Source organism: Halichondria panicea, chromosome 1 (genome assembly GCF_963675165.1).
Source record: "Halichondria panicea chromosome 1, odHalPani1.1, whole genome shotgun sequence".
Taxonomy (NCBI): Eukaryota; Metazoa; Porifera; class Demospongiae; order Suberitida; family Halichondriidae; genus Halichondria; species Halichondria panicea.
The window spans coordinates 11,196,679-11,215,208 of record NC_087377.1 but is presented as its reverse complement, the minus strand read 5'-3'; the positions used below and the strand labels follow the sequence as shown (position 1 = coordinate 11,215,208).

The 18,530-nt window shown below is 40.2% G+C and overlaps 2 protein-coding genes across 4 annotated transcripts in view; both read right to left on the bottom strand.

Annotated features, from left to right (window-relative positions):
- The window catches only part of LOC135346038 (uncharacterized), an 11,580-nt gene extending 7,157 nt beyond the window's left edge, over positions 1–4,423 (bottom strand). For all 3 annotated transcript variants that reach the window (XR_010397981.1, XM_064543513.1, XM_064543525.1), the window contains exon 1: positions 4,280–4,423. Coding sequence is in view for 2 of the 3 variants with exons in the window: in XM_064543513.1 (XP_064399583.1) it covers positions 4,280–4,367 (88 nt within the window). In the remaining variant the exon portion in view is untranslated. The remainder of the gene's footprint in view (positions 1–4,279) is intronic.
- Positions 4,424–4,606: 183 nt separating this feature from the next.
- LOC135346054 (contactin-6-like) lies at positions 4,607–18,483 on the bottom strand. Its single transcript, XM_064543538.1, has 12 exons — positions 18,283–18,483; positions 13,491–13,614; positions 13,024–13,220; positions 12,580–12,831; positions 12,167–12,481; positions 11,790–12,077; positions 10,553–10,861; positions 9,931–10,212; positions 8,940–9,089; positions 7,924–7,969; positions 6,948–7,284; positions 4,607–5,093 (listed from the first exon to the last, which is right to left on the bottom strand). Exons 1-12 carry the CDS (start codon positions 18,374–18,376, stop codon positions 4,977–4,979), a joined length of 2,511 nt encoding a protein of 836 aa, XP_064399608.1. The 5' UTR covers positions 18,377–18,483; the 3' UTR covers positions 4,607–4,976.
- Positions 18,484–18,530: the final 47 nt, after the last annotated feature.

The window sequence follows — 18,530 nt, the reverse complement described above, 5'->3', positions numbered from 1 at the left end:
TTCATTTCACATGGAACCAAGTAGCGTTGTCATGTGAACCAGGGGCAGGTGTGAGGATTATCATGTTTCAGACACATAGCCATATCGTTTATCGCCTGCCTAACCACCTTTTTCTGCATTTGGTTAAAATGAATTTTTCCCCGCCCGCGAAAATATTATTTCCTACATATGTACCTTAGTTCTGTCAGCAAACTGCATGCCTTTGTTCCACATCCAGGGTTTCTAGACACTCTAAGATCTATTACATATACCCATGGCCAATTAATAGGTGTATAGCATGCACGCATTAGTTTGAATTATTCCTAAGTGTGCTGGCATGCACACAGCCAAACGTATGCATGTGGTTGTTGGTGGTCCAGTAATCACGAGCTAATGTGCTTAACACAAAGCCACAATTAAGCTACCACATGCAATGGATCATTAACTATGCTAACAGCTCCTATACAGACAATTCAACGAGACGTTGCGTATATAATACAGAGTCTCTCGTGGATAAAATGAATACCATTACAATTTTAGAGACACCTTCGTGTACTGTCTATGTTCTAGCAATCGCTTCCCATGCCCCCCACTCTGGTCTGACCAAAACCGAACAAACATATTTATATTGGCTGTTTGTGTGTGGGAAGATTAACTTCAAAATCTGAGACAAGTTTCTCGTCTTCTTCCATTGATAAGTATATCTGTTGTTACAGTAGTCAAAATTGTACTAACATTTATCAAACTGTAGACACGTACAAAGTAACAGCAATACATTGATTGTAGGTGAAGAAGTGTGTGGCAATATCGACAGCATGCAGTGAGGTGTTGTCTACAGAAGAAGATTATGGACCCAAGTGCTGCAACAAAAGACAGCAACAAACCCCAACTATGCAATGATTACCCATCCCTCACAGTACATGGCAGTATGTGATGTTACTACACATTCAACATCATTCCAGCCATTGTAATGGGCTCAAGAATGATAACACACAGTCCCTGCGTGTGTCGTTCACACTTTGAAGAAGCTAGTAAGATTATAACAATTAGGCAAACACTAGTGAGCAAACATGCACGGCATTGTTTGAACACAAAGCTAAACTAAACATTGTCTGCCAATAACCAGCCACTCTCCTGTTGAATGAATCCCATTAGTTAAGTGCATAGCTCAAGTACGTGTATTCCATGAGAGGGAGCCTACTTGACTCCGACCTTCATTGTGTGTATGGTCATGCCCACGGAGGTTGACTATGTTAGGTCTAGCTCCCTTTGATCTTATACTACAGTTTTTATAGTCCCGCGTGCACATTGTGAGGGTTCACTGTGTTGGGTACAATATCGTGTGTGTGCCTCAGCATGGTCTAGCCACACACAAGACCAGTGGCACCACATCCAATAATAGTAGTGCATGGCCAGGACATATATAGCTTTCGAGTGAGAAGCCATATCAAAGTGTCACGTTTCTGCTATAGGAATTGGAACAATGGCAACAATGTGGAGAGTGTATAATCTCTTCCTCGTTTCTTTCAGCTGAAAAATTGCAGGTGCTAAATTAGCATACTACAGCATACTAATTGTCGGTGGTGTACTTCTCACGGTATCTGTACGTAATTATAGACAATCACGCAATTATTATTCCATATATACCCTAGAACTATTCGACGAATGGAGTGGGACGTATGAAACAGTGGAGGTGGCTTAATCACTATAGTCCCCGTCAGTGCTGCAGTCAGTCCCCAGGGAGTCTGCATAATTATTACTGAACTCTGCTATTTTTAGCCGAATCTCATGACTTAATAAGGACCCATGCATGTCTGTTGTCCTGATAACGCCGCCACAAATATTCCAAGCAGCTATTTCGAATGATTAGCCAAATCAATGAGAGATGAAAAACAATGCAGAGGCGATATGTGATCGTTTAGTGCCCACGTATTCACTTGTTTACACCATAGAGGCACGCTTCTCTTCATCTTTCTTATTCCTTATAATATGATCATGAGAACCTCTCCCCTCCGCTCTACCTCACCAAGGCTATCACATATCTGACAAATAACTGTTGAGCTAATACTCGCACGGTTTATGAAATGGGAGGTCTCGACACTTCAAAGGCACTTTGTTTGATCGACTAGAGATCAGCTGATAAGTACACACTAACAAAGCATACCAGACTGCGGCATAAGACATCTTAATGTACACTTCTCAGCTGCCCACGTATTTGGGGGGCCCATTGAAATACGATTAAAGTAGTCGATAATAGATATTGAATTACTAGTAACCGAGTCTCTGTGTGGTGTTTATCCTTGACAACTTTTAGATGGTCTTGGCACTACCAGTCTCCACTGTGCATGTGCTTTGCATCCACAACAGCTCTGAATGGCCACCTAACAATCTAATGTGTTTATTGAGTTATTGGCTAACTTGTTTAGATCACCTAATATCTGGCTTCAAAGAATTAAACTAAGTCAATTCTCGATACGTAACTATAAGAACCCCCATGAAGCCAGGCAAACATTTATTATGATACTCCAAAATGAATATGAATGCTAAACAAATTACTAGAAAAACTATTTAAAACTGCATGGAGAATTTGTTTGGCTTAAAGGAAAAACCTTGCTGTCCCCCATTAATGAGATTAGGGTCTAAACCCGCCTCTCAAATTGAAAGCTTAATTTAGGGACATCTATAGCCACCCACTTGTGAGGGTTCAAAAACAACAAGGCCAGCCACATTCCCAGCACAAAGGAAGAAGGGGAATAATTTGCTGACACTAAAAGAGAGGGGCTGCCTAGGAATCAACTTTAGTATGAGTAAAAGAAGTTGACATGAGTATACAATTATGTCCATGCATTTACAAGTGTATCGCCCTAGGGCAGCTAAGAGTGAATTCACAACTTTTTTCACTTACAAGAAACAGATTCATGCTCCTACTATAATGACAGTCTAGACTATAAACAAATATGAAACAATACATGATTATGGGAAAGTTAGTGTAATCAAAGAAGTTTTCTCCAATAATTCTACGCCTACAGATGTTTACGTTTGGTAGCAGAGGAAGAATTGTTTTATAGCTCATGCAGTTAGAATGGTAAGATTAGAATAATGCTCAATAACTGAAGAATCTAAATCTTCCCTACTTGAAAGAGTTTGCACAAACACTCAATAATAACTCGGTACTATTGCAGAGACTGCAGTCAGCTATGGGCCGGCCTATTGTGTGTATACATGCAGTGATCCCACATGTCTGCATGCAGGAAAGAGCTAGGTAGACAGACATTCCACGCAGTGAAGGAGGCTCGACACGGAATGATAATGTTTGCAAGACATGCACATGCACTGTCATATGATTTAGATTAGCATGTTGAGGCATGCTATTTGCAGTCCTAGCGTGGTAATTCCCAAACTGATTGTTCTACAGTGCATGCTCGTATATACACGAACAAAGTCTACAGGGGTGATAATAAAACTACAAATTACACCTCACAAATACAGTTAGTCAGTCTTTCATGAAGCTATTTTGAAATTATTTAGAACAGAATGAATTAAGTCTTCTTTGTGTACTTAGGACAAAGTGAACTCCCGAACTCCCTTACCAATGGTCAGAGAATGTGTACATTTTTAATTGTTAGATTCTAGAGATTCTTGTTAGCTCAATATTGTTAGAATACCGACATTATGACTGGAAGCCTAACGCATCTACTTCATCGGTTAGTATATACTACGTTCACATACACACACATACACAGCGACAAAACCATGGCAACATACAGAGACAGTGTTCCTTTATATGTGAATTCCATAAGCAGGCTTTTTCTTCTCGGGTATTTAGAATGTATACACTATACCGCAGTTGAAAGTTATCTGTTGTAGTTAGATTTTAACAATCAAATTAAAAGTAATGCAGCGGAGCTCCTACAAGCAGCACGACCATTTAGTACTAATTTTCACAGCACGTATTACACCTGAGACAGATAATCGCGACTAGTTTTTATCGTCCAGAATTCTTAGAAGAAGAATACGATTGATTATACACAGGGACTGTCACATGCACACACAAGGTGTAGGGAAGTTATCTTCCTCTTTGGAGGAGGAACACTCTTTCTGCTAGTGTAAACTATACAGTGCTTGTGTAGTAAAAGCCATTGCATTGTAAGATACAGATGGCTATTATTGTATCAAAGGTAAAATAAAACCACAACACGTGTCTTGTAGATTTGCGAGATAGATTACATCTTACAATGCAAAAGAGAGTTTGTTTTGAAGGCATGCAGAGCTAGCTAGAGGTAAGTACGTATTGACTCACTGGTCTGTGCAGATGCGAGAGTGCAGAGGAGTAAGCAGCACAGTGCTAGTGCTAGTCCAGGCCCAGTCTGTATCCTCATCTTCGACATGAAGTCTTGTATTCTTGTTGTATGAACTTGTCTAATGATGAATGATGCTATTGACAAGAACTCTATTGAACATTGAATTCATTACTTGTTTCCAGCTAGACTAGTACTGTGCTTATATACTAGTCATTAAATAATTATAATCTGACCTAGCTGTTCCATCGTCTATGATGTCATGCATTGCACATTGGAATGTCTGTATATTAAATAGTTCCCGGATACATTAATTTTTATTAACAGTGCCAAAATGAAAACTGTACATGACATCAAAGCCAACAGAAACTAGTATATAGTTAAGTTACCGTGAGAACATGAAAAGTGAATGTATTGAAGTGGTAATGAGGAGGGGAAGTCACAAACTAAGAAAACTGCCAAACAATTAATGCAAACTACCAAAACCTGGTCTCTAAGAGTGATGTGTGTTGTCGTAGTAATAAAAACAATTGCCAACAAGTGTGTCAAAAAAGTGATGATCGAGGCAAAAATACGTAACTTCACAACAAGTACTAACAGTGACTACTATTCTGTTGTTAAGTGTTTATTGATGAATTAGGTCCATTACTATTTGCCAATTTTGAGAGATGAAGAGATAAAAGCGTGATTTTCCGAGGATCAAACGTTAGTGGCTCTGAACTCGGTAGGGCTGAGGATGATGCTGTCTCTTGTGCTGTCGCTGGAGGCAGTGAGGTTAGTGATCGTGGAGGGATAGGATTGCATCGAGTGGAGCGACTGCATGGGGGTGGGAGTACGATGATGTAATGCGTGGAGGGGGGGTTACTCAAACATGTTGTCATGCAATGGTATGTAAACAGAGTGTACAAAATGGGGTATTATAGGTAATAGAATTATACTGAATTGAAACCAATGCAATAATATGTAAGCATTCCTACGTGACTTGACATGGTTTTCTCCCATCTCTACTGTAACAGCTAGTATAAGAAGATTTCGCAAAATGCACGCACTTGTGTGCTGAATCGCAACTAGGCAAGTTCAAAACAGTCGACATTACTAATGCAAACAACGTCTCCCAGTAAGTGGGCATAATTGCAATGTCATGAAATGTCACGCTCTATTGAAGCCAGTAATTATCCCCAGAAGATTTGTCTAAATGCCAGAAATTTATTGTTTATTGTTTGGATGAAAGGGTGTAGAGTGGAGGGGGTCATGCAATCGAATCAGTCCTCTTCTGATGCTACAGAAACATGAGGAGTATGTTACGTATAACATTTAGTTTAAGTATTCTAAATTTTTCATTCCAAAATTTACCTACTATCGTAAGCCTACGAGTGCATGTTACCATGGAGAACGACTTTCAGGGCAACGCATCTCTATAATTATTTACTATGACATTAGGTTTTACAGCTTGAGGGTGTTAAAATGAAATGCGCCTATTTTGGGCGTGTATAATTAACATCACATGTTATTGTTACTGAGCTAATTGGCGCTCGTAGGTGTGACATTAAAAACTGTTTGTCCAGATGGTGGAGAAATAAACTTTTCCATGTGTCACTTTTTGGTAATCCAGGAAATTAAAATTTTCGAACACATTTACAATGTAAAAAACTGCATACCGTATAGCGGGTAATTTTCGAGGGGGAAAATATTCGTTATTTTCGTGGGCAGGCTGACCTCCACGAAAGTAGGCGTGGCTTACCGGAACGTAGGAATGCCGTGCAGCCACGAGACTAAATTAAATTTTTACTCACGAAAACCACCTTTTCTCGAGTTGAACGAATTTTTTACCCCACGAAACTTACCCGCTATACGGTAATTATAAATTTATATACATGTACACAGAATCGAACAATTATTCGTACAATTTGTCTAATGCTATAATCATATATTATATATTATAGTTCCAGAATGAATCTGAGAAAACACTGCAACAATGTACACCCACTGCTACTTCACAGACCCACCAATAGTGTCGGGTTACTACCGGGAACAGACTGTTTACTTACATGTAGTGACCGTATTATTGATAAATCCGGCTTCTAAATCGGCCTAACCTTCCGTGTCAACAGATCAACCAGGATTACAGGATAAAGTATGCGTTACTATGTCTAGCCTTTGTTAAGTGTAAATAATTATATAAAATCCTATCCAACTTAGATCGATGGAATTTACTACAGGAAATAAGCATAATGGAGTGGCAGGGAAAGTAACTCTATATGGGGTAGACAGACACATTACACACAGCAAACACAATCCCCTCTCCCCCCCTCCCCCCACACGGCACTAATTCTGCAACTGCCTTCAATGTAAGAAGAGTATAACTCGAAAATGAAGATCAATAATTACTTAATGAAACAGTACATTAAACACAGTCAAGCACATACATTGCCCTCCACACATATATATTTTACTTAAACTATCTATCATAGCTAGATCGAGTATACATTGACTATTATATAGCAAAATACAATCAAGCCCATACGTATACCCCACTACACACACACGCACACGCACGCACGCACGCACACACACACACACGCACACGCACACACACACACACGCACGCACGCACACACACACACACACACACGCACACACACACACACACACGCACGCACACACACTTACAATGACTGGGGCGGGGGCGATGAGCTGATGGGGCATGGAGACGCTGGGAGGTGATGGTGACACTCGATATAAATAGCGCGGGTAATTCACATCCGATTCCGATTCGTTGCTCATAGCAACCGAGTCTGGGCGATGATTAAACTCGAACTCCTCGATGGGCGACCCTCCGTCGCTGGTACTGATGGTCCGCTGAGGAGAGAGGGGATAGGTGGAGGTGGAGCCTTGACGAGAGTAAGCAGATTGGGAACTGGGACGAGGATTTTCGGAAGTGACGGAGGATTGAGTGCTCGCCTGGGTGGGGGTCTTGGGGAGAGGGGGGCGCTTCGTACTCGACACTCTGTAGGAGGAGGCGGGTAGAGACAATCAAAATAAATTATGTGCATTTTATGGGATATCGATATCTATGCTCGCTGTGTACGTATCAAGAAACAGTATTGGCTAATGCAATCAAGGCTTGTGTTGGCTCGATCCTATGAATACAATGACCACAGGGAATTCATCGCACGGTTACAATCAATTTGTCTGTCTCGACAATTGGCTAGTCCTATGCCCCATAGAGAGCAGCTTGGGAGAACGTAGTTAATCAGCCAAATCACCCTCAGGCTCTGTATTGTACGTGCTGGAGGCTCATGCACTAGAGCATAGAGATGTGGACGTGATTACCCAAATTGGCCGATTACAACCAGACGTCAAAATATTAGCAAGACGTGAATACGCTCGTGAACTGGCAGGGGGGGTCTCCCTTGATGATAGTACACTAACCCAAACAACACTAAGTGCACACTGAATAAGGTGACCTTTAGCTGATCATGAAAACCATTACCATTAATTGAGTATGAAAATGTTAAGGTCAATGAAATCAGATGTTCACTGGTTGTCCATAATTATACATGTCGCTATAAAAGTGCATACAGTGCATCAAAAACCGAAAGTAGTGTAATAATTACGTAACTTATAATTATATCAGTAAACTTACAGCTTGTCCGATCCAGTGCTAGTCTTGCAGGCTTCAGAGCGGGACCCTGTACAAACAGAAAAATGAATATCATTAAGAGATCCGTCTAATGTTACCCTTCAACTTTCACGGGCAGTAGCTCCAACTATGTGCATTGTGTAGGCACTCGTATAAGACATTCCATTCTCATATCATTTTACACAGAATGGTGCCACTAAGCATACATGTACATGTACACAGGCTATTTTTGGTAACATTTTGCATGGCCCGTTTAAAATTAACTCTACCTACATTGCTCACTGCAGCCCACACAATAATTACAATTCCCTCCAAAATCGAAAATGCTTGGTATACACACGCCCCTCCTCTAGAGATTAAAGTGAAATGAAAGAAAAATGGGCACGTTCACATGTAGATGTCGTTGCATGATTATACAGGTACATGCACATGTTTGTTGCATGATTACGTTTGACCTATCAGTCAGTCAGAGTTATCAAACAGGCATCACGGGGATAATTATTATAAAGACAAACCGTAAACATAGACAGGCAGTCTAATACACTGTGACAGGAGACAGTCCCACCCCAAACATTACAAGGAAGTGTTCCTTTATACAGGGCACTGCCTACTGTAACCAGATAGTCTAGTAATTAATGGTGATTGATGTGTAGAAGGAGCAGGCGTGAAGGAATGGTTGATATACGAGGGGGGTCTAGGAAGTAGCTTTGCGGAGGATATACATTGTACATTCGTAGTTAACGAGGGGTTTTCATACTTGTCTGTGGGTATACATTATGGGTATAAGCAATTGAAAGCCTTGTAAATAATGAAAAGCAGTTGAGTTGTTGCGAGGCGTAATTATAGTTTTAGAAACAGTTCGAAAATGAGTCAACCACCACGTACACCATGTAGCTTCTCAAAATATTGTCCAAGTCAATGGATAAACCACTAGGTTTTCAGAATAGCTTATTTTGTAGAAAACCAAATGCACTATATACGTACAGACATTAAGATACTGTAGACACTCAGTCACGCACCTGAACCAACTCTATACTGCCTCTTCTCTTTCTGCACGCTGTAGATGTGACGCACCACTATAGCGAGGATGGCCACGCCCAGGATAATCGCTATGGCGGTACCTATTGAAATCAACACCACACCGTACAGCGGGACAGGAGGCAGCTTCTCTACAGTGGGCGTGTGGGGGAGGTGGGGGGAGAACACGTGAATGAACAGTGTGGAAGGAAACCAACAGATACCTTGTTGACAAAATAGTTGCTAAAAAGTAAATAAAGAATCACGTAGTTTTGTTTAAATCAGTGTATGTTTACAAAACAAAACAACTACAACACGGGGGCGTTACAGGATGTAGATGTAATATCTACAGCTTGAAAAAAAAACGCTGGTTAAAACTTTTAAATCTGCGTCTGTTTACAAAACAAACATACGTTGCTACAATTATTATTAGTATATCAACAGGATGCAGAGGTATAAAAATTATTATTACAGCTAGCTTTTTGATTAATAAACTAACATTCACTCATACAATCTCATAACTATTGCCATATAAGCTTAAAATAAAACGATACACTTCAGCTTCACAGTGTGTGTTTACTGAATGAAGCAATGATTGTCATAAGCACGTCATTGTACTCTAGCTAAACAGTTTTAACAGTTTCAAGATGACCAATGGGGAAACCCACTTGCTCTGTGAAGTCACTCATGAATATAAAAGACTAACCCACAGCTCAAGTGTACAAATACGTAGATGCACTTAGCTTGATACAGTGCCTTGCTCTATATTTATACGTATATACCGTAAAACCTCTATTTAAGGCGACCCTGTAAATAAGCGACACTTGGACATTTCGCCCATATTATAGCACCATATAAATTCATTTTTTTGTGTACATTAAAACTCTACTTTTGCAAAACGTAATTATTTAAAAGTGTCGCTTTAAATCGAGGTTTTACGGTACATGAGATTGTATGTACTAGTAAAGATATACTACACATACACACACTTACCAGTAGCAGCCTCGAGCACGGGACTAGGTTCTCCAAGACCACCATAGTTCTCGGCTATCACTACGAACCGATATATAGTGTTTGACTGCAGGCCTTCTATTCGTACCTGCACTAGCTCTCCCAGGGAGTACGGGCGAATCTCCAAGGTTCGGTTGAAGTCCTCGAACAACACGTGTACGGCAATGATAGGACCTGAACCAAGAGAGGACAGTTGCACTTGAATGAGGAGGGAGTCATGAGTGGAGGAGATGTGGTTGGGCTGTGTTGGAGGTCCAGGTAGATCTGTGTACCATAGAGAACAGGTAAAACACACATTGACATGTGCTAATGGTCGCTACACTAAAATCGTTGATAGTGGTCAATAATGATTGTCACTTTAAAAAGCTACAATTGTATTGTGTATGGTAAAGGGTCAACACAAATGTAAATCATCAGTCAATAATGATCGTCAGTGTAAAAAGCTAAGATTGTATTGCACATGGGTAAAGGGTCAACACAAATGTAAATCATCAGTAAATAATGATCGTCAGTGTAAAAAGCTAAGATTGTATTGCACATAGTAAAGGGTCAACAAGAATGTAAATCATCAGTTTAGTCAGATATAACACATGGACTGACTCACCGTAAGGTTCTAGGTGCAGAGATGGCTCACTGACATGTCCTCTCGTATTCATAGTAGCAATTCTAAACTCCAGACCTTGCTCTGACAGGTACTGATCATGCATTGCAATCACTCTCCATTCCAAAATATTACCGGTAGGCACTGCTTCGAATGCACCTAAAGATCTCCAACCAGCAGTTGGATTCTCCTTGCTCCTTACCTCCAATATGAACTGAGTTATATTACCACCTCCTGTGTAGGCGAGGCTAATGGTGATGTTGAAGACGGCCGATCCAATTCTCTCAACAGTCAGGTGAGGTGAGCTGGGAGCTGTGTGGCGAGTTGGTGACAAGAATGAGATCATGCAATGTAATACGGTATACGATGCAATATCGTATTGAGCTATTCTGCAGTTTAAACTTTACAGTGTGATGTGAACAGCTTACAACATTTTAATGTAGTCTGCCTACGAATTATTGCTCATGCTACTGCAAAAATAAACTCTTTTCATGCAACCAACTCTATTTATAGTGTGATGTGAACTGCCCCTATCTTCATTGCATGAGCAATAATTCGTAGGCAGACTACATTAAAAGTTTGTAAGCTACTGCAAAAATAAACTCTTATTTTCATGCAACCAACTCTATTTATAGTGAGCTTCGACAAGCAACATAATCTGATTTGCAGACTTACGCATGGTAAAATATGATAATGTTGTTTTCTTTGCCGCTATACAGTTATGATTATGAGGTAAGTCGTAATACCACCTGATATGTATTCCCTCTACCTCCCCCATGCACGCACGGATGGATCAACATCTCTTAATGGACTTTGGTCAGGAACAAAGGCCTCAGAGACAAGGGACTCATTTTCCGCCAATTAGCTAAATGGTATTCATAGCTTACCTAATTGCAAGTGGTACATTATAGTGGTCTGGTTGTGTAGCTCTTATTAATTGCTCGCTAAAAGCATTTCTCGTCATATACTAATATCAATATCTTAATTGCAAAGTGTAACTTGAAAGAGGTCACCTCCAACCCCATGCAACTATTTATAGCAAAGCAACGATGTTACAGACTTCACCATAACACTAAAACTAATTATTGTGCTACTGTAAAACCTCTCTAATAATCATTGTACAATTAGAAGCAGGTACGTAGTACCTTAGCCACACAAGAAGCTCGGTAATTAACGAGGTTAATGGACTTAATTGATCAAAGGCTACTCATCCGATGTATAATTTAATTGAGGCACTTACGTCCATCAATGCTCATGAAATTTCTCTCTATACTGTTGACTTCTCCATCGATGTTGGCTGACGTCATTAATAATTTATATTCTGTTCCAGGTATGAGATACAATACTAGCTCTGTACTTGTTCCATTCACAATGTGTTGCGATACAATTGTTCCGTTTGTGTAATAGAGCCGAGCTGTGATGTTGTCAGGGCGATCGTCTTCGTTCTCATTGGTCAGTTCCCATTGAACTTTCGCTTGAGTGGAACTGATATCAATGAAATGGATGTTCGAAGGAGCCACAGGATAAACTATTAAAAAAGAACACGAGAACATTGATTGAAACAAAACACCAATTAGCACGTCCTTAGGCTACAATGTACATGTTTACACAGCTGACCTGTCACGTCTAGTCTGAAACTGGTCTGGACTCTTCTTAACTCCGGAGACAACTGGGAGAACGTATTCTGTATGACAACTGTGTACAAACCAGCATCACTCCTTCTCAAGTTAGAAAAGTAGAGTTCTGTCACAGCATTAGGTTCGTCAGTGTACTCAGTTCGAATGAGCTCTTTTCGTACAGCACTGTTCTGGTTCTTGTACCACACGATGACGGTTTCAGACTGGAACCGAGACTGAAAATTTACTGTGAATTGAGCAGCCTGATTCCCGAGTAGATCATAGTCAATGAGGTCGTTCAGAATGACCGGAGGAACTGGAATAGAAAAAACAATGTTTAGCAATAATGTAAAAAAATGTTTTTTTTAGTGAAACTACAGCACAACCTCAATGAGAATGTAGAGATGAACGTACCAATAACGGAGAAATTTATCATTCTGATGGCTCTGAGATCGAAGGTGGCAAGAAAGACACTGCACACATACATCCCCTCGTGACTGATTTGAACACGATCAATCTGATTGTTTGCCGATGCACCATTCTCCCGATCGTGGAACCAGGTGATGGAGACGCTAGAAGTCTCAGAGGAAGTCGTGGTACAGTTGAGAGATGAACTAGTGTCGATGAGCCCGTACTGAAATGGAGGTGCCACGACGATGTTGGGATCTGCACAGAAAGCACACCAGTTGTAACAAAACGTATTTTCCAACAAACTGTATTAGCAAAAGTAGATATAATTATAAGCTAACTCTACCCTACTATAGTGGAATCACTTTTGAGATATGGATTTGTACACAGTAATGCAATTACCAATGTGATGTACATGTACTGATATCTTTACCCTACCGATGCACTCACCGACTACCTCCAGTGTTCCTGCACTGAGCCTGGTCACGGTACCGTTAGCATAGGAGACCTCACACTCGTGCTCCCCGTCGTTGCTACTGGTAGCCTCCGATATAGTGTGGATGAGGGTTATGCATTGTTCACTGCTCTCTATAATCTCTCCTTTGTGTATCCATCTCACCGAAACTGCTCTCGTGTTTACATTTGCCCTGTGCGTATGATATGAAATCACATAATTCACTTGCTCTAAGTACCTGTATCACCCGTATGACTTGTGCATTACATACCCTTCACCCCACACATACATCATTGCATCCGCACACTTCTAGGAACATTCCTTATTCTACGCCTTACATCTTTTCAGGATGCCTTATAGCTAGCCAGACGCACTTTGACATGCCATATATACACTTGTTGTACTGTCTAACATTGATCGACCGGTGTGAAATATAATTTTTATCTTAATTGCGTTTTCTCACCCCTGATTGCTGCAGATACACTTAAAGGTGATGCCATCTCCCTCAAACATGTAGTACTCTCTCTGCTGCAAAATGTTGATGATGGATCTGGAGCCGTCTAAACGAGACACTTGAATATCCGTCCCTGTGAAAAGTAGGGAATTCAGCATAAACAGTTTGTCACGTTATCACGTTTATGTATTCATCGTTTATGAATATGAGCCTGCATGTCATTCAAGTGCAGTATACCCATGAATTATTGGCTTTCAAAGCATATTTTAATTTTCCTATACCGCCAAAACTATCCCAAATGAAATTGATTTAGTAACAATGAAGTGAATTAACTCATATACACCCTTAGGGTATATTTGCATGCATAATGGGTTTTGTGTGTGCGTCCCTTTTAATGTGGAGGAGAGTACTTGACAATGCACACCAGCAAAAACACTTGAAACCACTTGAATGGAAAGAATCACTAGTACTGCATCCTTCTGCCACCGATAATTATCCACTTTTCTCCGAGCAGCACCAAAGGGTCTCTAGAATACCTCCTAATACTGGAACAGGTCTAGACCACGGAATGTCTGTTATCTTTAGATCAACAGGTGTTTCTATGGAACTGAGGTTAGGGGTACCAGCCACACGAAGAAATAGACCCATAGACTCCCACACCGGGTCTCTACCACACGGGAGTAGTTGTATGGCACCCACTCGAATTAGTTTGCCACTGAGTCAACTTTGAGGTGAGTTTCGAGTGTTTTCAAGTGAGTGATAAGCAAGGTTGCTTGGTGACATGGGGGAAACTGGTTACCACACTAAAACCGTGATTCAACTACCCCAAGAAGAAGCTGAAGAATTTAGCTAGATACAGGAATTATTGTGATAGTGGTCCAGATTACGATACACATCAAGAAAAGGTATATACAGTAGCGACAAAAACAGCCATGCAATGCAATACAGGACCTGCATGCACGTAGTTATTATGTCTCTATTATCTGTACACTATCACTTTACAGTAGTCATAATTAACTACACCTGCAACAGCAACGTAAGTACGTAACCATGCATGATGCTGTTTATGTGCTAACATCCCGAGTCTCCATGATAATTACCTCTGAGTTTATCTGGGTGAATCTCAGCTAACTGAATAATGCCACCAAGATCTTCTGTCCTGATAAGCCTGGTTTGGCACCCATGGCTTCAACGAAAACAACAGGACCAAAGTTGACCACTGAGGCTTCCTGCCTTTGAATTTCACACTGATCTTCATAATTATATAATGCACCTACTTTACCCATGATTAGATATAGGATAGCCTTTTTTCACATTGGATTTATACACACACGCATTCTCGAATAGTTTGATTACACCAGAGAGTCTTCATAATTATAACTAGAGCACATGAATGTGGACACATGACCTCACAACCACTATAGAAACGTTCTCTTAAAAACATGTATGACCTTCATCACAACTCAAAGATTTACCGGTATTCATTATGGACATCCATTATTCATTGGCCTGGAAGTATGTATGTACTGTTTATGAGGTCCTAACCAAAAGAAGGGTGTGGGCCGGTTTGTTAAGCAACACACAACCACAAGATCATAAATTGAACCACACAGCTTCTCACCTCCTTATGGAGTCTAAACAAAACAAAAACCACCCATTAGTGTAAGTAGCTAGGCACATTGTTAACCTTTACCACGAGAAACTCGGGTACATGCAGAGAGAGAGAGAGGACTCGAACATGTACATGCAGCCAGTGCGTTGCTTGAATCTATGTATATACTGCCCTTTGTACTGGTAAATTGGTTGTTTACATAGTATACCGTACTAGACTGTGTAGAGTTTCTATCATAGAGATATACTGTACATGCACTCCTTTACTAGTTACTGTATGGGACTGTCTTTTGTACAATTATGAGGCTCCATTATTTGGCATGTGCCACTACTTATGTAACGATTGAACAAACTACTCCCTTTCCTGATTTTGCAGGTGCAACTGAAGTCAATTGATACCGAGGATCAAGTTTCTTCCTGCGTCATGAAATTAGTTTACTTTTATAATCTAATTAATGCAAGAGCGCCAAAATGGTCCGATGCACTAAAATTAACCCCATCTCTCAGTGTAATCAGCAGCATGAATAAACGTACCTAATTCATAGGTGTCGATGTATAGAGGAATCATGAGGTGATATTTGGTCTGCCGGCCTTCCGAACAGAGGGGCAAAATGGGTGCAAGGGTGGGCAAAATATTATTCATATACACTTGATGGTTAGAACATCACTGCTGACATAGCCCTTCTTAAAGTTGCTTTACACCTCTTGTGTACGAAAACTGCTCGCTTGTCAATACGTTACAGTTGTGTTGAAAGCAACAGTCAACACCTTTCTGTTCAATGAATGTGCTATAGAGCTAATATCAATTAACCAGTTAACGGGAAGCATGGTATGAATAATCAGACTATAGCTGTAAATTCACTCACTCTATTGTCCATTGGAGACAGTTTGCTTGTGAATCATAAAGGTGTTTATCATATCAATTACTCTATTCAACAGTTTTCTTAAGCGTCACAGTTTAAGATGAAAATATACCATCTACTGTCTCGGATGTGAAATGTTTTCGCCTAAAATTGGTAGTGGTTATACAAACTAGTATTCATTGGAGGCAAACATGCATACATGCAGGGCTTAGGTTCAGTTCAATTTTAGGAGAAGCACCTTATGGTCGTGTGGGTAACGCATTGTTTGTACAGCTAAACCCAAGATAGGATGAAGTGGTTAAAGGATGGACAGGCTGGGGGATTATTGAAAAAACAGATATTTGGTTTGGAACTATGAAAGTAAAATTAATATGGTCAACAACTTGTTAGGAATCTGTACACACAAAAACCTTCGATTTGCAAAAGCAATTAATTCATAACAATATCGATAAAGTTAGTCTATGCACGTGCAGTGTCCTACATATATGGAGGTAACCCCTCTCTGCACTATACGCAGTATATAGTACATTATTGTTATGTAATAGTCGCATTTCAAGCTGTAGGAATAACTGACTAACATGCAATCACACACGAATCAATGGTATAGGGATATATAGTCATACTGACATGTTACTGTAATTAAACAAACAGTTTGTTGATACAACTCCACTGTGTATTCCAATAAGGAGTTTGGCTGTCTGTTAGTCTTTCAACTATACAGCTGTGTATCAGAGTGTTTCTTATATACTGGCTGTAAGTAAACAAGCAGTAGACCAAGCTATATTCTTGATAATTATAAACACACAAAAAAAGATGGGAAACATGCGGTGATATAAGTTAGGTATACTAAAGTTTTCAACGCGCTCCAAATTTCCTACCCCATTGAAGCATTCCAGATTAAAGAGGAAACACTCCCGAATCTCTAACTCGCTGACCACTTGAATCACACAAAACCATGTCAAACAGATAGCTGGGTATTATCTCTCTCGTAGCCACAGTTATCATGTCTCCTTCCTCCCCCCACACACACACAGATGGTTCTCAACCATTCTCTTGATAAACACGCTAAATTAAAGTTGCATGGATCTACCTACAGCACTGATTGGGGACACTAACTGTATAGTGGGTATTAAAATTAAAAATGTATTACTTTTCACGCTCCAAATTTCCTACTCCACCTCGCATTGAGATTAAAGAGGAAACACTCACAAATTTCAGAATCGCTGCATGACCACTTGAATCACACAAAATGCAGATTGCTGGGTATTATATCACGTTCCCACAGTATGTCTCCTTCCCCCCCACACAGATGGGTCAATGTCAAGCCAAACCAACCGTGCAACCACAAGTACACGTCCGCCACTCGATATTGAAATTTGGTAGCTACTTGAGAACTTTGTGGTTGAGTATATAGAATTCAAAATCCATTAGGTCACTCGTAAACATCCCTCAGGGCCATTAGTTCCACACATATGTTCTCGAATACTTACTACCACAATTAGACAACCTTACACCATATGATATGTATATTGTGTTCTGTTACCTGATCGAGTTGCTGTAATCGTGATGGAGGTCCATTAGTGGGAACACTAGCTGCTACATTACGAGCCTATTCATTACTGATTTACTGGTTCAGCAGTTGCGATCAAATGAGAAAGTAAATAATATATTTTGCCAAATCAAATACATTAATTTTGTGTGTGGTCTATGCTCCACACAGACTGGATGTTTTGATAATTACATCTACTCACTAATTTGGAGCTTTCTTGTAAGGACGCCATTCAAGGAAGTATCAATAATAACTGCTGTACTTTATGTTGGTATGAACATATGGATCCTTGAAGTGTCCATGTGGAACTAATTTGAGGCATGTAAACCAGTCAATAATCTACAATAATTTTATTCCGGCTGGTAATTTCTATAGGATTGATGGACAATGAGATGACCTTTGGAAACATTGATTCTAGAAATTGATATGCAATAATCCACAGCAATAATTATAAGCTATAGGAAATTCAGCACACTGAGAACTCAGCTCAACATGGAAAGTACATAGCCTATGTACTTCCATGTTGCTGTTTAATACAGAATCATTGACCCTATATATATTGATTAGATTTGCATGTGGGCCACACTTAACCTGCTAGCAGCGTAGCTATATATATACATAATTTATATATATATATATAGGTGGGAGAGCTGGCTCAAGATTCATTGATGCATGCAGCGTCAGTTTGTAGCTAGCTTGTGTTTGCAAAGGCTACTATACTAACTATATAGAGAGATGTCTCAATGCATGGTGGGTGGACAATACAATAGATACTCACTTTGGGAGCTGCAGAGCTGCACTTGTAGTAAACAGAGCAGCATGCTCATTTGGAGCAGTCTTTGCAACAAGGCTTCTCTACTGCACGGCAACATCTTCGATCTGACTAGCTCTCACTTGCACTTGCAGTTGGGGGTAATATTCAGCTTCTTTCGGTGAGCTCTCCGCCTCTGAATATGTGTTAAGTCTTCATACATAATGCTATAAGTCATAGCCTAAGCAATATCCACCCACTCACAATAGTTGTGG

Coding starts and splice junctions, on each gene's coding strand:
- LOC135346054 (XM_064543538.1), bottom strand. CDS start 18,376: ATGTTGCCGTGCAGTAGAGAAGCCTTGTTGCAAAGACTGCTCCAAATG. Junction 12,482..12,579: donor GATAAATTTCTCCGTTATTG/GTACGTTCATCT, acceptor TTTCTATTCCAG/TTCCTCCGGTCATTCTGAAC. Junction 10,862..11,789: donor TTTCATGAGCATTGATGGAC/GTAAGTGCCTCA, acceptor CTCGCCACACAG/CTCCCAGCTCACCTCACCTG.